At 37.0% G+C, this 24,655-nt stretch overlaps 4 protein-coding genes across 6 annotated transcripts; 3 read left to right on the top strand and 1 right to left on the bottom strand.

The window, feature by feature from the left end:
- LOC18790194 (outer envelope pore protein 16-2, chloroplastic) lies at positions 948-3,223 on the top strand. The gene is made up of 7 exons (XM_007227466.2): positions 948-1,265; positions 1,431-1,482; positions 1,761-1,835; positions 2,008-2,039; positions 2,369-2,402; positions 2,597-2,664; positions 2,773-3,223. The coding sequence occupies exons 1-7, from the start codon at positions 1,125-1,127 to the stop codon at positions 2,914-2,916; spliced, it is 546 nt and encodes a 181-aa protein (XP_007227528.2). The 5' UTR covers positions 948-1,124; the 3' UTR covers positions 2,917-3,223.
- LOC18789941 (zinc finger CCHC domain-containing protein 10) lies at positions 4,996-7,237 on the top strand. The gene is made up of 2 exons (XM_020555580.1): positions 4,996-5,214; positions 6,030-7,237. Exon 2 carries the CDS (start codon positions 6,144-6,146, stop codon positions 6,927-6,929), a length of 786 nt encoding a protein of 261 aa, XP_020411169.1. The 5' UTR covers positions 4,996-5,214; positions 6,030-6,143; the 3' UTR covers positions 6,930-7,237.
- LOC18788421 (DNA-directed RNA polymerases II, IV and V subunit 9A) lies at positions 7,815-10,179 on the top strand. Of its 2 annotated transcripts, XM_020564478.1 has the most exons (5): positions 7,822-7,984; positions 8,112-8,187; positions 8,778-8,936; positions 9,760-9,788; positions 9,913-10,179. In XM_020564478.1, exons 1-5 carry the CDS (start codon positions 7,956-7,958, stop codon positions 9,962-9,964), a joined length of 345 nt encoding a protein of 114 aa, XP_020420067.1. In that variant the 5' UTR covers positions 7,822-7,955; the 3' UTR covers positions 9,965-10,179. The 2 variants fall into 2 exon arrangements, with proteins under 2 accessions (XP_007223507.1, XP_020420067.1); XM_007223445.2 differs by having other exon boundaries at positions 7,815-7,984; positions 9,760-10,179.
- LOC18792908 (bromodomain and WD repeat-containing protein 1) lies at positions 10,408-24,092 on the bottom strand. 2 transcript variants are annotated; one of them, XM_007221833.2, is made up of 24 exons: positions 23,740-24,092; positions 22,648-23,008; positions 21,243-21,397; positions 20,673-20,912; positions 19,680-19,789; positions 19,529-19,606; positions 19,300-19,406; positions 18,284-18,378; positions 18,078-18,193; positions 17,757-17,860; positions 17,595-17,672; positions 17,358-17,436; positions 17,035-17,203; positions 16,810-16,880; positions 16,151-16,231; positions 15,993-16,063; positions 15,468-15,564; positions 15,246-15,305; positions 14,639-14,693; positions 14,152-14,552; positions 12,178-14,061; positions 11,292-11,864; positions 11,107-11,165; positions 10,408-10,944 (listed from the first exon to the last, which is right to left on the bottom strand). In XM_007221833.2, the coding sequence occupies exons 2-24, from the start codon at positions 22,992-22,994 to the stop codon at positions 10,728-10,730; spliced, it is 5,247 nt and encodes a 1,748-aa protein (XP_007221895.1). In that variant the 5' UTR covers positions 22,995-23,008; positions 23,740-24,092; the 3' UTR covers positions 10,408-10,727. The 2 variants fall into 2 exon arrangements, with proteins under 2 accessions (XP_007221895.1, XP_020420061.1); XM_020564472.1 differs by lacking the exon at positions 23,740-24,092 and adding an exon at positions 23,421-23,724.

Raw genomic sequence — 24,655 nt, 5'->3', positions numbered from 1 at the left:
AAGCCGTAAGAGACAAAAGAACAAAAAATGGTAGCCAACATGAGGAAAGGGGTTGATTCTGTGTTCAACACCCATGAAAAATCCGGCAATCATAAAATTGTTTAGGAGAAGACAGTGTAGGGAGAAGGAAGAAGAGAGAGTGAAGATTGAAAGACTCCTATCGGTAATTGTGCTGTAATTAGGGGATAATAAAATATATTTAGCTATATTTAATAACTTTTGTGCTTTAATTAGGGGAGAATAAAAATTTAAAATATATGTAATTATATTAAATGATTTGGCATGCCACATCAGATGATATACAATTGTGGTACAAAAAAGATGGTCTCTCTAGCATTACCCATAGAAAATTTATACAAACTTTATTTTCCATTCATACTCAAAACAAACATGGAAAGGAAATAAAGTGTTATTTCCCGATTACTTTCTTAGCATTACCAAACGTGGGGAAAGAATCTTCAATTTCTCATCCTTTAGGAAATGATATGAGAAATGATTTTCCATCAAATTCATTCCGTGAATCAAACGGGGCCTAAGAAAGTATATTTTCCCACTCATATTTTGTCCACTTGCACTCACTATATTGAAAATTATAAAAGAGTATAAGTGGACAAAATGATGGTGGAAAAATCAGCGCCCATCCCAAAATTAACGAACGAGTCTCAGTTAGAACCTAGATGTGCGTCTTAATCTAATGCAGCTGTTTAATTAACTCAGTTTTTCAACAAACTAATCATGTATTTTCTCCATTGGGGGAGGGTTAAGCGAAGTGAGAAACTGGTTGCAGGGGAAGGGGGACATGTGGCGAAGCAGTTGCAAAGAAGACGCCTCCAAGTTCGCAGAAGAAAGACACGTAGGTGGGTACGTGGCAGGTAGACGTGTCCACTCTAACTTGCTTTGTTCTGTTCTCTTGTTCACAAGTACCATGTACTATCTATCTTCACTCTTGGACCAAAAATCTACCTTCACTGCATCATCAGTTCCATCGTACAGAGATAACCTCATATCCTTAATTCTTTCTTTTGATACATACCTATATATATATATTATATATATTATCTGGGAGGAAGGAGTGTAGAGAGAAAAAAACAAATCATCAAAGAAATAAACAAGTATTGAAGTGAATGATGAACACGAGCAGCAGTAATTTGGAAACAAGGCCTTCCTTGCTTCAGGAGCTGCGTAGCTTCGAGAAAGGTGGCTTCTTCGACTTCGGCCACCCTCTCCTCAACCGCATCGCTGAGAGCTTTCTCAAAGCTGCTGGGGTCCTCTTCTCTCTCTCTCTCTCTCTCTCTCTCTCTCTCTCTCTCCTTGTTGTATGTACATGTGTGTGTATATATATATATCTTCATGTGTATGTACGTACGTAGAATATGTGAGATGAGCATTATGTTAATAAGGCTGGTTCTGTTGGTTGCTGCAATCGACAGATAGGAGCTATTCAGGCTGTGTCACGTGAGGCTTATTTCACAGCCACTGAAGGTGCCTTAATTTGTCCTCTTCCAACTTTTTATATATATATATATATATATGTTGCTTCTTCATTTCCCTATATATTCTCATATATTTCCTTCTACTTTGAGTTTCTTTTCTTGGTATTATTTCTGTTCTCTCTTTTGAATGAGTTGAAGCCTCTGTCTCGAGGGAGGGACAAAACAATTGTTTAAGATTTGATAATCCTCGTGCGCGCGTGTAATTGATGTATATTGTCTCTTTTGGTTTTGGCTTGGGATGTTCACCATTATTCTTATAAGGTGCAGGGCTTGATTCAAGCGGTGGCGGTATCCCGCCGGAAATCTCAGGCAACAAAAAGCATCGCTTCCCTGACCTCAGAGGTATATGTTATGTTAATTTCTTCGTTGTTTTATTGAATCTGGTCATCTCCTCTCACCTTTTCTTATCAAACCATTCATTCTAATTTGTCCTTCCAAATTAGTTGGTGGGGGCTCAGTTATTGCTATGCATTGCACGATCGTCTCAAGTGATTGTTTTATGTGCCCTTTGCAGGTGAAAACAATACAAAATCTCTCGAGGCTATGGTGAGTTTAAAGTTAACATTCAATTCAACCATGTATTTTCACTGTAATTAGGACTTTTGCCCTCTGCAACAGGACAACCATTGATTCAGCTAAGCCGTGGCTCGTATATGCCCACCTAAATTTCGCCTTATGTTCTCTACTTGATCATTTGGAACTCAAATTTATTCTCCTGCATCCAACACCAATCAGTTTAATAAACGATAAGGAGCTCCGGTGTCGATCCTTTTATTAACAAATCACCATGCTCTGCAAAATTCACTTCTCTGGCCTCTGGTCATGACTGATGATGTAGTTAGTAGTTGCTGATTAGTTGTCATACTGTTTTTCAGGTGAAGCATACTGGAAAGGAATCTTTGCAATGGGGTTAGTAGATTTTATATTTGAATTACAAGCATGAAATTGCATCAGATTTACACAGTAGCCAATGCTAATGACTTGAGTGTAATTCGTTTCCCCCGTTGAAATAAAGCTCTAGGTTTCAGTTCCTCCTGCTTATAATCGCGTGTAGCACAGTAGCAACTCGAAAGAAGGGAGCTAACAATTTGTTTTCATATCAGGGCTGGCTGCAGGGGTGTATTCAGGTCTCACATATGGACTGACAGAGGCTCGTGGGGCGCATGATTGGGTAATGGTTATATAATTTTTTTTGGTCTCTAATTCTATGATGAACGCTTCAGCATTAGGCATGCTAAGAATCGCTACTTTTATGGTGCGTGCTTAAAATTTGATGCAGAAAAACAGTGCAGTTGCCGGAGCGATTACGGGGGTGGCTCTGGCACTCACATCGGAGGGGTCGTCCCACGAGCAGATTGTGCAAGGTGCTATAACTGGAGCTGCCATATCCACTGCTGCAAATCTTCTCTCTGGAATATTTTAGGCTGCTGACTGGGGCCTAGTCCCGCAGAGAGCTTTTCTTTGATAATGTGGAGATGTGATTTGCTCCGTCTCTTGTTTAAGAAAACTTCTGGTTAGGATTTTTGCTTTTGGATCGGTTAATCATCACCATCAAGAATTTTCAGGGTCTACTAGACCTTTTTTCCTCGTATGGTTTTTGGTTAAACTTCACTGGTTTAATATCCAGATGGTTTAAATGTTGGGTTATTGAAGTTCTGTTTTTTAGGTTAATCCTACAAGATTTTTAAGTCTTAATTCTAATACAACCTTGAGATGTTAAGATCATTTCACAATATGATAGAATCACTTGGATCACAGAAAATTACATAGATGAGAACTTTCTTACAGGTTCATTTTACAAGGTAAACCCAGAGAACAATGATTTTGGTCTTTCCAAGCAGAACAAATACCTTCGACAGTTTTTAAGGACTTTTAGGAACATAACCAAATTTAAGGACTTCTATAAATAAAAAAAACCAGCTGCGTGCATTCTATGATCTGAAAATATCCCACTTCCCACATTCAAAAACTTAGAACATTTTAGACTAGTATTGGCATTCTTACAATTTGGGTGTGAGCCTTGAAATCCTGGCTTTTGATTGGGGATTGACATTTTGGAGTATTGGGTGTGGATTTGACATTTTGGGGGTCTTGGGGAAATCCTAAAATCCATACTTCAAAATGTTGAATCTACACTTGAAATCTCAAAGATAGTCTCTATTAGAATTCTACCTTTTTATAAGTTAATTTCACTTTTTCATGAATATTATACTTTCAATTTGGGTTTTAGTAAAGGTAGTTTTGGATTGGAATGTAGTTATGTAATTAGATTCTCTTTTAAACTCAATACAAAAAATCAAATCTTGAACTCCAAAACATCAAAATCCACATCTCAAACCTAAACTCTGAAATGTGAATGGTGCTAAAGACCTATAACCTCCGCACATTAAAATATAGTCTTTATACAAATTCATTACTATCAAGTATGACCCAATCTAGCTACCATATTGAAAATTTTCAAAGTGAACATAAGGTTGTGTAAACAATTGACTCATATCATAGCACATGCATATTTATTAGTATATGTACTTTTTTTTTTTGGGGGTATGAAATTTTGGAATTGCAATCATAATTTAGCCAAAAAAACCATTAGCTACAAAGAGCCATAGAAATTAGCCACAAAAAGCCATTACAATAAAGGAATGATCTAATATCAAAATTAAGACAATATGGGGCTCCTCCACTAACGATCACGCATGATCGAAGAAATTCTGGCATATGCATTCCAACTAAGAGTGTAACCTCCGAACAATCAAAAAGAGATAAAGTGTTACCCATCTCTTGTTTTTGTTATTACAATGGTGTTACAGTCAAAACAAAATGTCACTATTGAATAAACCCTTTTATGTTATAACTAGCCACTTCATTGTGCTAAAGCTTGTGCCAATATCTTTATATATCACAGAAAACCTTGGAGGTGAAACATTCAAAATCTCACAAATTGTCTTTAGTTAATGACCATGTTCAAAGCAAATGCTCTTAATTAAATAAAGATAAATTAGTACATTCTATTTAAACTAATTTTAAAAAAAAAACATGTTCTGCAGTTGCTATAAAATTAGGAGGCAACTGCCTCTAAAACTTTAACCTTCTGTTTGGATGAGGAAAAATAATTCAAATTTAGCTAAAAGTCGGGAATTTAAGACGACAAATTGAAATTCCCTTGTTTGGCAACTTAAGCGTGGAATTTATTAAATGACGCGTGGAAAAAATCGTAAAAATTAGATTATCAAATTTCCGAGTTTAATTTCCACCAAAATAGGCGTCATTTTACAATTTCTATAGGTGTGGGAAATTGAGGCATTTCGAATTTTTTTAAATAAAAAAAAAGGTTATAAAACTCAGATTTTGAAGATTAAAAAGAACAAAAAAAAAATCCAATTGACAAACGTTCTAGTTTATCTTGAATATAAACTATTAATTTATGTATTTGTTCTTGTGTTTGAAATTTTTATTTAAATGAGTGCTTGAGTTATTTGAAAGTTTATAGATACCGTTCATATTCTTTTTTTTCGAAGATGAACGAAACCAATCAAATATTGATTCATGCCGTGCCAAATTTTTGCGTGTCAATATAAATTCAAAAAACGACTGCTTTTCTCTGTTGAGTCGCCTAAATCCTTATACTAAAAGAAAGGCAACCAAACCCGTTTTCCCTAAACCGAAATCAACAGCGTTGTTCCTTATTCAAGCTCCCGCAGCGAAATCCAACCGCAAGAAGGTAACCTTTTTTAAAAAAACTTTTGGGTTTTTTTTTCCTTTATATAATTGTTATATGTTGGTTAGGGTTTTTGTACGAAATTTATTGTTGTAAAGGTGCTTCCTTGAATTGCCCTAATCTCTCTCTCTCTGCAACAGTTTCTGCTAGATCGGTAGGGAAGAAGCCTTTATCTTTTCCTTTTACTAGTTTGGGTTCGATTGTGTGTGAATGTAAATCTTGGGTCTTTTTTTATTTTCTGAAAAAATTAGTGTAATGTTGATGTTGCTTGAACGTGTCGGCCTTAGCAGTTTGAGGGGCAAATCATTTAGGTTGCAGTTTCCCTGACTTAAAAAAAGCTGAGGTTGATATTATTGTTCAAGAAATGCGTAATGCATTGGAATGATTAAGTTGAAAAGATGAAACGAAGAAAAGTTTTGATGCTCCTATACTTTTTTTTTCTTCTTTCCAAGATAATGTATAGTATAATGATTCTTATAGAAATTGCCTAACTTTTTAGAGGGAGATCTTGTATAACATTTGTTTATCACAGATAAATTATCGTCTATTAAGTTTTAGTTCTATATTATATTAGATTTTAGTCAATGTTTGTCATTGTTGATCGATTTGGCAGTTTGAAACTTCTTTCTGCTATGCAATGTTGGTCATTGTTGTCGGTTTTAATAGTTTATTTAAATGTTTATCTTTTGGCCCTTCTCCGTTTTCGTTCTTGATATTCACTTAAAAACTACTTGTTTAATTCTGAGATTTTTTGACATGGTTGACCCGCACACTGATATTCGATGAATGTGAATAACCTAATTGATGTTTACATGCAGGGTGTTAGAGCATCTGGGAATTGTGGTATTGATATTTTCTTGGAACTTCAGGCAGTTGGCCTTTGCGGAGTAGGCAATTGTCCATATTCATATTTGAACATTGTGATTTTGAACATGTCGGGTAAAAAAGAAGAGAAAGCTCAGGCTGCTGCTGAAAGGATCAAGGCTGCAGCCTTGAGTGCTGCAAAAGGTCTTAGTCGAGCTCAGGCTGAAAGGGCAGCTGCTTCTGCTGCACGCAACGTTAATGCTTATGGGCAGAAGGAAGAAGGACCCAGCAGATGGCAGGAGAAAAGGGAAGCGAAGAGACAGATGTATTTGATGAGTACTGAAAAGGCAGTAAGATTGGGTGAACGAAAAGACCTTAAGTCGAATGTAATTACCATTAGTGGTGCAGCTTCACAATGCCAGAAGTGTTTCCAGCCCGGGCATTGGACATACGAATGCAAGAATGAACGTGTTTACATCTCGCGACCGTCTAGGACCCAACAACTCAAGAATCCTAAACTGAAGATGAAGGTCTCAGTATCTTACGATTTGGATATTCCAGATATTAAGGAAGAGAAGGGTGAACAGCAGTCAAAGAAAAGCAAGAGGAAGCATCGAGCGGCTTCTGATTCTGGCAGTGATAGTGAGGCTTCAGTTTTTGACACTGATAGTGGGGCATCATCAATTACAGGATCTGATTATTCTTCAGAGGAGAGTAGTTCAGATTACAGTTCATCTTCTGATTCAGAGGAGGAAAGGAGGCACAGAAGGAAGAAAAAGAAGCAAAAGATGGGAAGGCGGCAGAGAAGGAACAGTTCATCATCTGAATCTTCTGAGACAGAGTCAGTTTCCGAATCTGATTCTGATGATAGGAGGAGCCGGAGGAAGAGCAGGACACACAGCAGAAAGTGTTAATTGAGGTGATGGAGCCTAAAGGAGAGCGCTTGTGTATGGTTCAAGATATGTTGCGTTTCAAATTAGTTCAGTTGTGATTTTGGGGCTTCCTAGATGAAGGATTATCCATGTTGCCAATCTGAAGCAAAATAATCTTTGTAGGTGTTTCTTGTGATGTCTTACTTTGTGACCTTTGCTTTATTTGAACTTGCACTGTACTTGGGGTACTGTTTTTATAGATCGTTTTTATTTGGTAAATTTCCATTGTTTTTTTTTTTAAATTTAAAACTTTTAAGTTGGTTATATACAAATGAAGCTGCGATTTTGCATTGATCCGAGGATAGGCCCTCTGCCTTAATTGTTGCAACTCCTTCAGGTATTTGCCGGGCTTAAAACGGGAAGAGATTACAGTTTATTGAACTCCATTGATTTTGTGTTATCAATCATCATGCTTGGGGGCTAAAGCTCTGAAGGGCTTACAGTTCATGAAGACATCAAAGCCAAATTTGATATTTTGTTATAATAGAAAAAAGAAATTAGCTTATTAAGAGATTAATTTATGCAACCAAAGTAATAAAGAATGTAGCAGATATGAGTTTAGTCAAGTTGGCTAGAGCAGATGCGCTCACCACTCTACACCTGAGTTCGAATACCTCTCTCCATAATTTAGATTATATTAAATAAAATACCGTTTATATAAATAAATAAAGTAATACAGAATGTAACCCCACTGAAAATAGAAAAAAGACTATTAAATTGGAGCAAAGTTATCAGAGGAAGAAAACTGGAAAACATAGCTGCTAAAGCTTTGGGCCTCCAACATAACTCCTACAAATACTTTGGGCCTTTAGGCCTCAAAGTTTCCAGTTTACCGAAAATACCCTTAAAATTTCTTTAGAAGAACTCAGTGAATCAGTGTGGTGCCGCCAGAAGAAACATCTGGGAGGAGCTACAAAGAGGGAGAGCTGAGAACCCGCCCTTCGCCAAAAGCAAAGAACCCAAAACACAGAGACCTCTCCAAACCCCAAAACCTCGTGCTTTTTCAAAATGAGTACCATGAAATTTTGCCGCGAATGGTCAGTAAACTCAGCATTTATCGTCTTCCTCATTCACATACACATGCACAACAAACCCTGATTTTTAAAACTTGTTTGAGAATTTTATTTTTGGTCTCTGATTGGGTTTCGATTTCTGTTTTTGTAGCAACAATATCCTGTACCCAAAAGAGGACAAGGACCAGAAGATCCTCCTCTACGCGTGCCGCAACTGCGATCACCAGGTAGCTCATTCTTTCTATGTCTCCTTGGATTTTAATTTTAAATTTTTTTAAACTATGTTTTCAAAGGTCTGCAATTTCAATGCGAAACCCACATGCCTCCATGTAATGTGGGCTCTCAGTAAACTTTGTTCTTCTGCTCAGTACTTACTACTACACTTGCCCAAATGCATCATAATCTCATTTATGTAATTAGGATTAACATCTGAAGATTTTCTCAATGAGGGGATTTAATTTAATTTAATTTTTTGGGGTGTAGTGCATTAAAAATTATATATCTTTTTAGAACTGTCTTATTCTGATAACCACCTTTTTATTGGAGAGTTCCCGTTAGCTCGTACTTCTTTCTTTATGGGTCACGCTAAAAATTTGTACCCGGCAGAAGTATCTGATTATTCAGGCCTTCTCTGTGTGGTCTTTTATGAAGTTACTTTCTAGAGTCTAGCTTGAGTCTTCGGGTTGCTCTGTGCTCTAATCACTTTGCTGTACTGTAGGGTTTTATCACTTCTGGTTAAAGGTCTCTTCGTGGTTCCTCCTTCATTTTATATAATTGTTTACTTATTAGATGTTTTGTTTTTTGGTTTTGTTTGCAGGAGGTTGCTGACAACAACTGTGTCTACAGAAATGAGATACACCATGCTGTTGGGGAACGCACTCAAATATTGCAAGATGTAGCTGCAGATCCAACTCTCCCTCGAACCAAAGCAGTGCGCTGTTCAGAGTGCAAGCATGGAGAAGCTGTCTTCTTTCAGGTTAATAACCAATCCTCTATATGTTGCATTGAATTTTATTGCTAGTTTTGCCTTTTCATTTAACTTTTTCGATTACATAGGTGCACACATATATAGAGAGAGAGTAAGCGAGAGAGAGGTGTCTAACAAAGTGACTTTAAAATTTTAACGTCACATAACATATTTTTACCCTTTGCTAGTTTGATGAAATGCCAACTGTTAATAATTAAGTCTCTATCATTTAACGGTTGGATTTTCATGACAACTTGGAATCTAGTATCTATCTCATTGAATACTTACCATCAGGGAACCAAAAAAAGAGAAAAAAAAAAACGTCGGGATACTATCATAGCTTCGCTACTTTACTAATGCATCAGCGAAAAGATTTTCATGTATTCATTGCTTTCTACTTTAGTAATTAAAAGTTATTATGACCTTTTAGACTTCAATCATTGCTTGCCTTTCGTCTCAGCTATCGATTTTCATGTATTCATTGCTTTTCACTAGTATTGATCTCTAGTTTTGTGTTATCCTAGAGATTGGTGGGCCACGTGTATTGCAACATCTGTGTTCGTCTTTCAGTCAAAAATCCACCACCATGGCATAGGGCAGCTTTTCTTTTGTCTTCTTTATTTTATTTGGGGCATATGGAGTCTATACATCTGTATTATACAGAGATACCATTTTGAAAAATCAGATTGAAGTCACTGCACTCCGTAGTTGTTTGTTTACTCTATTTAATTGCACTCCTTGAACGGCCGAACCAAAAACTCCTAGTAATCTCTGAACAACTTTGTCTGGTTTACAGTGCTTCTAATGCTATAAGTTTATTATGCATGTGCAGGCAACTGCTAGAGGAGAGGAAGGTATGACATTGTTCTTTGTTTGCTGCAACCCCAGCTGTGGCCATAGGTGGAGAGACTAATATTTACGCCCTCTCTTTGTGTGTTCGGATTTCATCCTATCAAAAAGATGTATTGTTCCCCCAAAATATGACATTGTTCTTTGTTTGCTGCAACCCCAGCTGTGGCCATAGGTGGAGAGACTAATATTTACGCGTTCCTTTTGTGTGCTCGGATTTCATCCTATCAAAAAGATGTATTGTTCCCAAAAAATGTAACTTTAGGAAGGAGACACTGACATGGAGGTTCTAAAGACTTGTTAATTGTAAAATGTTTAGTATTAAAAAAACACAGGCAGTCCAGCATGCACTTGCATTTGCTTGGACTATCGCTCAATATATCAGTTGCCCTTTTTTTCTTTTTGATTGGGAGTGGATTAAACAATTACTTTCTTCATAATTGGACATTTAGTCCGTGAAAATAGTCTCTAGAGTGGTTTTCTTTGAAGCACCGCCTGCCCCATTGCTCAATTCTAATCTCTATTTGTATTGTGGGCGAGGGGTTAGGTAGGAAGCTATAAGGCAACCAAGAATAAGGAAGATACAAGTTATGCATTGAAATGAAAAATAACACCGATGCATTCGAGACTATTGACTGAAATCTCTCCTTTTTTTCCTTTGTTATAATTAATGATAAAAACCGAGTATGTACAAGAATGAATTCTCTGGTGGAAAATTTACAAGACCACCAGGTAATTGCCTCTGCGATCTTTTTTGCCTTCTAAAAAGAATATCCAAAAGGTTAACGCATTTCCAAAATTGAACCTATGGTACAATGGAAAAGCCTCTTTTAAGGTAAGTAAAATATCTACAAAAAGTAAAAAAAGAAGAAAAAGAACATCAAGGGGCAAAAACCCAGATGGTCTGCTTCAACTCATTAATGAATCAATTTCTTTACGTAACTATAGGTGCTACAAGGATGATATTGTCTGTGTGAACCAGTCTGATATGCATTTCAATTTAGCTAAAAGCTCTTTATCTGATGTGCGCTTGACCGCATTGCTTTCAAGATAGGTTTCAGCATTTAACAACATGACTTTAAAGTCATGCTTTAGTGCTTCCAAATTTCGATAGTAGTTGTTCTCTAACCTAGACTGGATCACTTCAAGAGATATTGGAACCGCACACCTGAGAAAGTTCCAAAACACAAAACCACATTTCAAAATCTCAGATAGCACTTGAGAGAGAAATTCCATCACGGCCGGTACAACAGACACGCAAGTGTTAGCATGCATGACATTGAAATCGAACGCAACATAACGGGAATGCTATAATATAACGAAGATATACCAGTTTGTAAACTTTGGCTTCAGTTGAAGTTGCTTCAGTTTATCAACCCCAAAAGAATCCTGAATTGTACACAACGAAATTGAGAAAAATCCTAGTAAGTCTTCAAAAAGTTAGCCAAATGCAGCATTTAACAAAATTAATTTTCTAACTATAAAAAGTAAAGGGTGTTTTTTTCTCCTTAATACCTGGCGACTATCAGCAGATCGCTCTAGTTTGGCAAAGGCAGAAAGCAGCTTCATTTTGCTCTTATCATCAATGCGAGGCTCCTCCCATTGAGTATTGGAGTCAAAAAGCTCCCAAGGACTATGTAGCTGTGCATCACTAGGGTCACACTTGTACTGAACAGTATACATCTCCCATGGACTGTCGGGGAAGTTGGTAGATTTAGACTGTTTCAGCTTAATCCTCCCCTCCCACCACTTACCATCATCCTCACCCTCATTTTTCCACCAGACTTTGCAATGATCCCTACATGCCCAATTTCTCTCTATAGAAGAGACATAGCGAGTTCTTTCGACAATGAAGTCTGGGAAACCAGTAACTTCAGGCAGAGTCATTTTGAAATATTTACCATACACATCAGAAGTAGGATCTACAAATTGAAGTGTCAATTTGCAGCAGCTATCCCCAGACCCTGCAAGTGAAGAATACTCCAGGTCTTCAACTTTGCAAAATTCTACAGCTCTTATTCTCCCCTTTATAAATGTCCACGGTGGGTTTTCTCTCAATCCACCAAGTTCGAAATACTCCTGATGCCCCTGGTAAGAAAGGAAAAAGAAAAAAAGGAGTTTACCAAGCTATGCGATATAATCAACATTCACATGACAACCAAAACCAAAACAAAAAAGGGCACTCCAGTACAAGCTCTGGCTAATGTAGGGCCCTGGGACGGTAAAGCATACACAGCTATATCCCTGTTTCCAGAGATGCTGTTTATGCGACTTGTGTAGGTCGATTAGTGTAAGCCATAGGTTTGCACCGAGGCACAATCTCATGTCAAAACCAACCTACCCACCCCCTGAAAAGGAAAAATAAAATGGGAAAAAGACCAGCAGCAATTTATAAAGAAACCTGTCTCAAATAAACAACTTCATCCCCTAACTGGGGAATATATCGTGAGCTTTCCTCATGTGTTGACAACATTAACCATGATACTTTCCTTGCTGACTGATGCGACTTCCTTCTATCCATTGGATTCATGTCACGGTAACTGCTTCTTCTGTTTCTAGTAGACCTCAATCCGACTGTTGTCCTTGAACTTGATCCTTGTTCTTCATTCCGAAGTTGAAACTTGTCCATGGAACTTTTCTGGTTACTTCTAAATGTATAACCTGGCTCATGTCCTTGGCCCATCTTATCATCATGATCTACACTACTTGGATCATGTGCAGATGCCTTCAACCCCATGGACCGTGTCCTGCGACCTCCATCAACTGAGTCATCATTAAAGTCCACTCCAGCAATGAGATTGTGGTTGCTTGTATTTGAAGTATATAAACAGCCTTCTTCCTTGATGCCACTATCACCTTCTAAATTAATTCTACCCCTATGTGGTTTCACCCTTCTATAAACAGCACTGAACATTTTGTTTTTATTTAAATGGGACTCGACTGATTCATGTATACCAGAAATGACATTCTTATCAGATTGATTGTCTGATTCTCGCGAGCCATTGTATCTATCATCTGGAATAAATTTAGGGGTTCCATCATCCTCCGGCACAACTGGATCCTGTTCCATGCTTGAAAGGCTTTCATGTAATGTGTTACATCTACCATTTTCCAAGTTCTCTACCACAGAGAACATTTCCTGTTTGCAAGGACTAGGATCCCTTGAAATCCTCCTCAACCTCAATTTTGTTGAGACAGTTGTGAGCTTCTCATTTTGTTCAGGAGAGAAAATAGTCCTGTCCTTATCAAGGCATGAGGAAGTGCTTGCATCCCAAGGAGCCATGTGAACAGATTTAGGCGATTGATCATGATCCTTGCATTCACTAAAACCTGATTGCTCTTTGGCATTGGTTTCACCATTAAGGCCCTCAGAGGTACTAGCTCCAATGGTTTCCTCATTCCCTACAGCCATTGTATCTCCATACATTTGGCTTTCTGATTGAGGTGACATGGTTCCAAAATCATTTTCAGGTTTTGAGTACTCTTTTTCGTTACCAACGACGGTTGCACTGGCTCTGGCAAGTGCATCCAATGACATGGATTCTCCTGACCTCAGACGCTTAGATGTTCGCACTCTGGAGCCTCCCCAACTAATTCTCCCATTTTTGTAATTCTCAGTCAAATCTACATGATTTTCTACTTTGTATAATTGCCCACCCACTGCTGTTCCAAATATGCTGCATTTTTCATCACCAGGTGAGGACCCTGGATCCTGAGAGCTTATATTGTTGTTTGCTTCAGTTGCTTCTTGAGGTACTCTACATGATTGGTGAACCAAATCATCCTGATTACCACAATTATGTACTGTGCTTTCTCTAGACACAAGCTTATTTGAGTCCCGTCTTGGCAATTTAAGCACCAATCTCCTCCTGTTCCCAGCATTTATTGGAAATTCAGGACGTTCATTAGGTTTAACCATGTCCTCAGACTCATCCAGTGAAAACTCTTTTCCTTTTGAATGTTTGGTTGGCTGATTTTGTTTATCAGATCCATCACTCTCAATGTTTGAATCTTGCAGGGTGGATTCACTTCCTGACATATCATCTTCTGATCCATCTTCATCTTCTCCATCTGCAGATCTTCCAGTAATCTTAGAAAATAGAGTAAGAGCGTTGAGTGCAGCAGCTCTTTGAGGTCTCAATGACTTTGATGTGGAAGATTTCTTTCTTGAAGCTTTTCGGCCATGTCTAGATTTCCTCATTCTATTATTTCTGAATGGATTGCCAGCACACTCATCCAAATTCTTTCTTTTGACACACCTTCCAGAAGAACTCATGACTTCAACCTGAGGAAACAGAAAGGGAGAACATTAAAGCAGATTCAAGCAGGTCCTAACCAAAACTAAACTATAATTTGTTATTGACAGAGAACTCACATCAGCCTTTTGTTTTTTCCTTTTAGACCTACGAAGTCCATCCATTTGAGCATCCTCAGCCTCGCTGTCTTCTTCACTGCACTCTGGATCAATAGAGGGATTTGAACTTAAACTTCCTTGCTCCCCTCCAGTAGAATAATCTTCAGTAATATTGTACTCTGAATCAGTATCATCACTTTGCATTTCATTTTGTGGTTCCCAATCCATGGCATCTACAAACTCTGGCATAGGCTCAGCCAACATATCCAAGTCTGCAATAGGCAGCATTTGGAAATCCGGATCTACACTGAAGTCAGGCCCAACAGCAAGTCTTAGAGAGGAAGGACGCCACTCGGAACCCAAAGCTCCTAATCGCCTTTTCTGGTATGCACTCTGGTAGGGTTCTTCATATGGTATCATGCCTAGGTTTTCACCATAAACCAGTGCTTGAGAAAATAAACTTTCCAGAAGAGATAAATTTCATACAGGAAAAGGAGTAGAGAGAAACCTGAATCGCAAAGTAGATCCTGCATATTCCGCCGGTATGCTGAAAGCTGAGTTTCCTGAATCAAATGTTGCAGATAATTTCAAACTAACAAGCATTGCAAATATATATTTGGAATGAAGTTATGGTAGGTCAATCATGCATATACATCTATACTATTATAGAACGACAGGCACTGGGTTTTGGCACACTTAAACTATCAAGTCTCTAAGAAGAAATTTGAAAGTTGGTCCTACTATCCCGAACAGTTAAACTAATTTCTCTCAGCCAGTCCTCTGCATGCAGTTACCAATCCATCAAAACCACCACTGAGACCACACACAGAGTGAATGCATAACTAAGAGAGAAAAATAAAGAATCCAAAGAGCCTTTGTCATGCATGGAACTGTGCGGCTAAATGAGGGTCTTTATCTATGGATCAATAAGACATGAAAAGGAACAGACACGACAGGTTCACCTGAGTTTATTATGGTACTAGTGAGGTAAAGTGCAGCACAATTCATTTAACACTCCCTACCATTGAATTATTGCTTATGTAGTTTATTCATCTCCTTGAACTAACCAGAAACGGAAAACTAATTAAGAACAACAGTGAAAATGGCCAACTAACCTGGTCAAGAACATTTCCAAAGCTATCATGAATGATTGGGCGATAATCACCAAGAAAAAACTGCCAAAGAAGCGCACCAGCAATAAGTACCACTTGGGAAAAAATTGTAAAAGAAATCCCCCAACTCATTGAGTAAAATTATAACCAAATATTCAGTATTAAGTTATTATTATTATTATTATTATTATTTTAAAATTTAAAAAAAGGAGGGGACAACCATACCTGGTCATATTTTGCATCATTGTGCGACTCCCCCTGGCCACTGTCCAATATGTATAGTTGGCCAACATCATCAGAGAGGATAATTGATGTCCCATCCCTATATTACAGAGAAAGAACCCTTTGTAACTACAGGAAAATAGTTAGGAAGGCAAAAGCATATAGCAAGAAATACAAGCTCGAAAGAAAAGAGAGAGATTGTTTTTGGGGGGGGGGGGGGGGGGGGGGGGAGGAATGATAGGGAAGCAAAAACGACTAATCAGCATGGCAGTGAGGATTCAACGCATCACAAGGTTGAAAGCTACATAGGACTATGGAAAGCTAAGGCAGAAAATACTACAGAAAACTGGAAGCAGTTTCAATAATATTCTGATGAGCAAGAGCAAGATATCATATAGCCAATTTGAGTACCAATGAAACAGGATTCCATTCAATTATAATTAGATAGAAAATAGAAAACATTTTAATGTCAATACAATAAGTTGGGTATAAAATTTCCAAAATCAAGATTTCTTATTCTTCACTTACGGTGAAAACTTTCCGTCTACCAATCTGAACTGTGATGTTTCAAATATCCGGATAGGCATGCCTTCCCATATCTGTAATTGAAAGTCAACAAAGCATTCAAAACCATAGAACATAAATAAATAAAAATTGCAAGTATGATAAGGAAACTGGAAACTCACATCCCAGACAATTGTTTTTCCGTCATAGCCAGCACTCATTGCTATCCTGGGGTTGAAAGGATGAACATCCAGAACATATGTCTATCAAGAACACAAGTTAATAATATCAGATATTTAAGTTTTACTTGTTCGATAGGTAAAGTACCCAAACAACAAACCAGCTAAAAATATCTTCAAAAGAGGAGTGGCAGAAGTAACCAATTGATGAACATGTGTGTAATGGAGGTAGAGGTAGGCAATATTAGCATAAGTAACCAATTCATGAACACCAGCTAGAAGACTAGAATACTAAAGCAGGATATTGGGCAAACAATAAACAGCAAAACCAGTCCCCTATGTAAAAAGGCCACAGTTGTTCGGCAGCACTAAGACATTGTAGGTAACGCAATAATAAATAAACAGGTTTAATTACTACAGTGTGCACTAGGATCAAAGACTAACCAACACCAAAGACAGTATCCACAACAATTCTGTGTCATGTTAAAAAAAAAGAAAAAAACTAATATGGTACCAGATATATATTTGTTCCACTTGTGGAAACACACACTACTGAACTCAGTCTATTCACCATGCTTCTCTTTGCAAGGTCAAATAACAAAATACTGGAAAAGAGAGGAAAAAAAAAGGGCAATCAAGAACAAAGAGAATGAGCCACATACAGATTCACTGTGACCTGTCAGTGAATGCACCAAGCTACCATCAGATGCATTCCATACACATATTCTGCAATCTGCACCACAAGAAGAATATGTATTTCTTAAACTAAAGAATTTAAGGCCTTCAACTTAATCCTAGTTTGTATAGGCATTAGAAAAATACTACCTAATGCATATCAGTAATATACTAATAAATAGACAATAAGTAAGAAACAACAAAGTAATTACCCATAATAGCAGCAAGGACAAAGCGATTGTCAAGACTCCAGGTAATCATATTAACACCGCGAGGAGTTGGAAGAATTCTCTGGCGAGGGCCTCCTCGTGGAGGCTGAGGAGGCATTGGTGGAGGGGGAACTTTCAGATGATATGCCCGCGTCCAACGACCAGCTTTTCCCTGGAATATAAAATTAGCTATATGATTTTTCTATTTAAAGCAGAAAAATTCAAGAGAAAGAAGGTGGCTACAATTGTTTCATTTGAAAAACTTTCTGAGAAAAAGGGCAGGCTAGAAGAACAGGAAGTTACAAGTTATCTTTCCAAAAACTTACATGTGATCTTCGTGATCTAGGAATCCAGATAATTGCACTGCCATCGCGAGAACAAGTAACTATATTGTCATGATTGAACCTGGAAAATTAAATTTATTGTGCATATTACTGGTAGTGATATTATTTCCCCAAGGCAAATTATAGAACAGATAGCTAAAAGGGCACCAGGATAGGGGAAAACATTCGAACTCATCAAGACATATTTAACATCACAATCAAAAAGAAGAGAAAACAAACCACGAATTTTTAAACTTCGGAATGTTCTCTTCCTTTGAGGTGTCAGCTGCCATGAATCTAGATACTACAGCACAACCACTGCAATGTATGAAGCAACATAAATCAGCATGCAAAGATTGATATATGCATATATATCATTGGCAAACTACCGTACAATCTAACCTAAATTGTACATAATTGACATCATTCTCGTGGCCAGATAACACATCAATCTCATGATTTGGTTGGTCTGATTCATCTGAGCCTGGCTTAGAAGCAGTCCACACCTACAACCAGCTAGCTATTATTAGTAGAAATATATAGATGATAGCTTTATTTCTGATTCATATCTGAACCACACTGAAAATTTTCAGATACAATTCATGAGTTTATTCATTACTCCTAGAGGCGCAATATTTGCATTTTACTGAATGCAAAAGTGAGGATAGCGACTAAACAGAAGGTTGCAGAAATAATAACAAGGAGCATAGAGGTTTAGTATACCCTTGCAAGAGTGTCTGAGCTACCGGTGACAAAGAATGTTCCATTAGCATTAAATGCACAACAAAAGATTTGATGGCTCTGTGAGACAGTGCTGGAGAATGGACCACTGTTTCTCCCTGCAGCCAAGCAATTACACAACCACACTAAGTACTCTTTCACCAGTAAATAAGTTAGTTGATTTTAGCTGCACTAGAGAAACAACTGACCAACTATAGCATCTGAAGGTCTTGGAATGTATATCCTTGGACTCACTTGAGAATTCCTGGCATCCCATATCCTACAGGTTCCATCATCAGATGAACTGCAAAAGACAAGGGAACAGCACAAGGTTATTACATGGAAAAAGACTTAACAATTTATAAGATAATAGTTGTCCACAAAAAACACATCACAAGCATAATAAAATATTCACATTCATTAACAAAAAACTACGATGATATTGAATAAGCAGTCCAGCTAAAATGCATGCATAAATTTAACAACTATCATCGCTGCACAGCTAATGGAAAAGAACCTTTTAGTACAGAAGCCAGCCAACCTACATGGAGCACAAAAAAAAAAAAAGGTATTTCCTAATATACAGTAGAAACTGATGTCACAAAGAAACCTTCTTGTGATATTACCCCTCAACATATCCACCTCCACCCTGCATTTATTCTAAGAATTTCTCCAATTCCTCGTCAGTCAAAACAAAAACAAAAATTGCCCGTTAAAAAGCAATGTTTCAAAACTGTCGCCTTTTTCCCTCAACCAAAAGCATAGTAATCCTCAAAGAACAATGAAATCCACGATCCCTATCTCAATAACCCAGCAATGTTACATTCTCTGATGTCCAATTTACTAACATTCCACTTTTGCTGACACTTCGCACCCTATGAACCAGACAATACATTGAAAGGCCTAAATAAATAATAAATGAAAGAGAACAAAAATTGATCATAAGAGACTTCGAAATTCTACACTCCCAAAAACATTTCCAGACAGAACAACACAAACATATAGGTAAGGTGATAAACTGAGAAAAGGGAAGAAAGGGAGACATACAAAAAAAAAAAATTATGAAAATGAATTCCCCATGCATTCACTAGTTTAGATAGACTCCCAAAGAAAAACCAGTATCAACATAAGGATCAGCAAGGTCAGACAGAAGCGTAAATTACTTACAGCTAATTAGAAACTCCACATGAAAATTTATTTAAATTGATAGAGGAATTGGCCTTACGATAGAAGCTGGTACATGGAGCCTGGCCTGGGATTAAATGTAATGGCAGTAACAGCTCCAGTATGTCCTCGCAACACTGATATTGGCAGCCCATCTGGCAAGCGCCACTAGTAAACATGAAAATTTATAGTAAGTTAACACTGAGTGTCCAGCAAAGGTTTAAAAAAAAGAACGTAAAATGCAAAATAGACGAACAAAACTTATATATTTAGACGCAGATGAACCTTACCACTCGAATTATAGTGTCATTTGAGGAGGATGCCACTAAAACATTGTTGGAACTCACAGCCAGATCCGTGATGTCTCCCTTAAAGCATAAAACGAGTAAAATTAAAGGGGAAAACGGATAAGTAATCTTTGAGGGGCCAATAACAACTTACTTCATGTCCACGGCAGCTGGCCAAGCAAAATGCAGTTTCCATTAACCAGATCTTCACTAGGCGATCATCTGAACCAGTAATAACATATCTCCCTGAGCGATCAAATGTTGCTGCATCATTCATGTCCAAATAAACCACCATGAGAACTATACCACATTTTAAAGGTGTGCACTACAAATTTGATAGAGAGAAACAGCAGACAAAAGATCTCAATATTAGTTAAACCGAACAAGGAGAAAGAAGAAACTATACGAAGATAGAACTGAAGTTCAACGTCATACAAGAATGGGATTCACACCATTTAAAGATGTGTACTTAGATTGAAAATCCATAATCAAGACTATAACCTTCTATTCTAAAAACACTGAGAATGAATTATCCCATCCTATGCTGGTAATTAACTATCAAATCATATAGAGCTGAATAATGTAGCAAGCCAAAATCTATGTACATAAGAACAGAGGTTACTGATGTCAGCCAAAACTTTGACATGAATATTGCCAGTATCTTAGTATCTTTAAGCATTCCCAAAATATTACAGTACCAGATGAATAGAGCCACAGTTTCTCAAATAAGCTAAATAGCACACTCCCAAAATGAAATGAATCACCAAGAGAACATGACCAGCAAAGAGAAGGGATATGAGGAGGAGAATAGATTATAGAAGTGTTTTTTTTTATCTTTCTCATTTTTTATTGGCTGTCTGGACAGAAATTAAGCAACAATCATTAGTTGAAGATATTTTTGGAATATTAAAAAGTAAACAAAGCACAAATCTCATTTTCTCTCCAAATGAGTGGACAGAAATTGACAGAAACATTAATAGTTCAAGATCGGAATATTAAGAATTTAAACAAGACAGAAATCTCTCCAATGTTGGAGGTACAAAAAAAATTGTGCCCTTAAGAAAGAAACTCCAAAAAAAACATGTAAACTAAACTTCCAAATGTACCTAGATAATAGTTCTGAACTCCGATTTATGAGAACACATACCACAATAAACAGCGTTTCGATGTCCCCTTAGCCTTGTAGTATTTTTCATCTTCTGAAACATGGTCAACGGCTTTGCAATGGCATAAGATGCAGCACGGATAGATGGTGCACGGTGATGTCTGGTGAATCCTCCTCCAATTTCTCTCAAGCTTAGCCCATGAACCTGATGAGCTTTCGCGTGAGGCCAACGCATGTGAGCAGGAGGGCGTTTCATTTCTTTGTTTACTTGATCCCTTTCATCTGAAAGGGAGAAGGTGTTCCTTTTTAAATACAATGGGAAAATGTACCTTTTGCAGGAGTTCAAATGAAAAATGATGATAATAACAGTAAAACACATGCAAATGTTGCAGATGGAACTTCCAAAAGGAGAGGGAAAACACATTCAAACCCCCAATGCATGGATGATTGAACATGATAACAGTATTGAAACTTGAAATAAATTATAAGAAACATATTGCAAACAAAAAAGAAAAAAGAAAAACATTGGTCACTTACTAGACAATTCATCCAACAAAAGGTACCACAAAGAATATGAATTAAAAGCTCAAAGCTTAAATAAATGTCACCTACAGGTAAGAAGTGAAAATGAACGCTGCCCCAAGAGAGTAGGTACATCAGCTGCATTTGGAGCATTTCCTCCAGACATACCCCTTGATGGTGGGGCTGTACTTGAAATCAATTGCTTCAAAAGCTTTACCAAGTGATCATTTTCAATGTGAGGATACCTAAACGACAGTGAAAGGGAATCAATAAAATGATATAGAAAAACAAAAATATAATACAATCATGCTTATTTTCTTCACAGACTATGATGACTGGCATGATGAATGCTGGAATAGAATTATGTAACAGAACAAGAAGGCACAATTAGGTTTTATAAGGGGAAAGAAAAAGGGTGCCTATACATTGAGGTTATAGAAAGAGGACCGCCAAAAGAAACTAACTTCTAGAATCTATAGAAACCAACACATCCTCGGTAGAAGACCAAGATGCCAAACTTGCATCCATTTGAATAGAGATGAAGTGAAAAGAGGACCTTATTTTCTGGATAGTTTCACATGATCCCCAAAAGTCATGAACAGCGCTAAAAAAACTCATGTTGTTTGCGTTGTTGGTGAATTGTTTCTCCGGGGAAAACAAAATTGTAACATGACTTATAATGTGCCTATTTTCTCATTGTTTTTGTTAAAACAACATGATTAAAAAAAAAAGAAGATAAATAGTGAATAATAATATGAAATGAAAGGAGTATTTCAAAATGTTTATTTACTATATCCACTAAGCGGATGCTAGAAGTAGGTCTCTATTTAGGATAGTCAGATGTGTACTTTAAACTAGTTATCTCCTTTAAATTTTAAATACAAGAATAATAAATAAACACGTCAGATGTATAGTTTACTTAATAAATGAAACAATGCTTTCATCAGTAGATGGAAGACAAGAGTTTTAGTTATGACTCAATAATAGATTAGTTTATATCAAAGGATCATTGAGTACTACTTTGATATTTAACAAATATATGATGAAGAAACTTGATTGATCTTATATTTGCGGGAAAAAAAAAAGTACTACTGTATATACAAATATATATACATATATGTTATATATCACTATACTTAATTTTATCAAATTTTAAACATTGTGGCAAAGTCAAAGGTCCAAGTATTCCTCTGACTTCGTAAACACCATATACTACAATGAGGAATAACCTTCCAGACTGTGCTACTACAAGGCGTACTAAAAACAAACACCATGCAGATCCCCTGCTCCAGACAACTGAAAAGCAAAACACCAGAACTCCCTAGCAAGTTAGCAACAGAGCAACAATAATAGATTATTACTTATTACCAGAAGTAATCAATTAATGCCACCTAATATTTAGCATCACAAGTTGCAGGGAAACATAAAGAAGATTGCCTAAAAACTGCCTATATATATTGTAAAGAGAGATTTATAAAAAAAGCATACTACATACCTGTGGACCAACATGTTGTAATTTAATGGAAATGATTTTCCATCATCATTTTCATCCCCACTGTGTAGGCCGTTTCTTGAATACCAAGCATGATATCTTCTAGGTAAAAGTTGATGTTCAAGAAGTTCGTTCCAAAATTGTACACAAGTTCTATGACATGGTCCAGCTGACAGAAAATGCATAATTAGAAAATACACTTCTCTGAGGTCAATATCCACATCAGGTTCCTTAGCAGGACTTGTCTCTAGATCCTCTGATCGATTGTTGTCATGCACCTTACTGAGAAAGCTCAAAGGTTTCATAGTAACAGAAGGTGCATCACGAGAAGGAAATTTTTGAAGAGCCATAGCTCCTGTAAAACCTACAAGTAAAGGATCAGCCATTTACTATGCAATCATCACTGTCAAACACAATGTATTTAACAAGAAGCAGCAATTTTCCTTTTTTATTTTTTTATTTTTAAACCAAGGTAAGTGAAGATGGCTAAGGTACAAAGTGGTACACATGGATTCTGCATTCGTCTTACTAAGATTTAGCGCATCAACGAACAACATCTAGCTAAGCAAAACTTCTTAAGTCTCAAACTCCAAAACCCTAAACTAAACCAGAAGGTAAAATGCAAAACAAGTCCCACTGCATTTTACCATTCACACGAAACCATATATGCAATACCTAAATTAGATAGCATTGAAGTTATTGGAATACCTATTCAATACTCCAAAATTAAATCTCATCGAAATAACCAATTCAAATTACCCTGGGGGGGAACTGACCTGCTGAATGAGTCATGTAATTCATTTAACCAGATAGGCAATCCCAGAAAACACAAAACTCCATACTACACTCATGAAACCCTTACATTCCAGAATCCATAATGCATTCCTCTGTGGCAACCAATAAAAACCCTAAAAGTTCAATTCTTTTGCACTGCACTACAATTCAATACACACACATACACAAAGAAAGCAAAAAAAAAGCACAAAATCCAAAACATACCCAATAACAGAACCCCTTATCTAAATTCTGAGAGCAACAAAAATACCAAATTACACCAAATAAATTCAAAAAAAGAAACTATCTTTCTCTGAGTACCTTCAAGATGACATGTTTCAGGAGAGTAGTGTGGCGCCGCCCGGAGGATTTGATGAAAAGCAGTGGGGATCCAAAGGTGAGAGAGTTTACAAATATCAGAAATTTGGAACCAAGAACAAATATCAATTCAATTTTTTTCTATTAAAAAGAAAAGATGGGAATTTGAGAGTGTGTGTGCAGCACGTGCGAGAGGAGGGGATTTTTTTAGATTCTTGGAGGGAGCTCTTAGCTCTGTGGGTTTTTGGTTGGGCTTTTTCCTCAGTCTCTCTTTCTTTCTCAGAGCGAAGGGAAGCCGAGAGAAGATACAAGGGGTTCAACGAGGCGTTTTTAACCTTTATGCCCCACTCTACTTCCGTAGATGCTTTGGTCAAATAAAAAATTATAAAATATTTCGCATGCGTGATACGGTGCAACGTGTGACGACGTCGTATTGTCGCCCTAGGTTTCCATTGGCCCTGCCATATGTACTTTTTTTTCACTTTTTCTCGTTACGAAAACTTACTCACGTACGGTTTTTTAAAATTTATCGTACTTTGTTACTGCATGACACAGAAATATTCATAATTCAAAAGTTTATAATGCAAGTCATGCACGTAGGATTATCTGTGTGCCCTATTGCCTTCTCTATTACAACGTCTAGTTTTCTGGGTTGTCCTTTGGGTGCTTCTTTTTCTTTATTTTTAGGGAATATTTTTTCTTTTCTTTTTGGCCAGGATTGATGATTTTTGTTGAACATTTGAAATATATAATTTAAATAAATTATATATATATATATATATGTTTGTTGGTTTTGGGTAGCTTTGTATTAACAATATTTACTGAAGGATGAAGGCAAATTCACAAATATTAGATTTTTTGTGTGGGAATTCACAAATATTTATGAAATAAAATGCACTTCATGATATGATATTTTCAT

This window comes from Prunus persica, chromosome G1 (assembly GCF_000346465.2).
Source record: "Prunus persica cultivar Lovell chromosome G1, Prunus_persica_NCBIv2, whole genome shotgun sequence".
Lineage (NCBI taxonomy): Eukaryota > Viridiplantae > Streptophyta > Magnoliopsida > Rosales > Rosaceae > Prunus > Prunus persica.
This window is presented reverse-complemented; position numbering and strand designations above follow the sequence as displayed.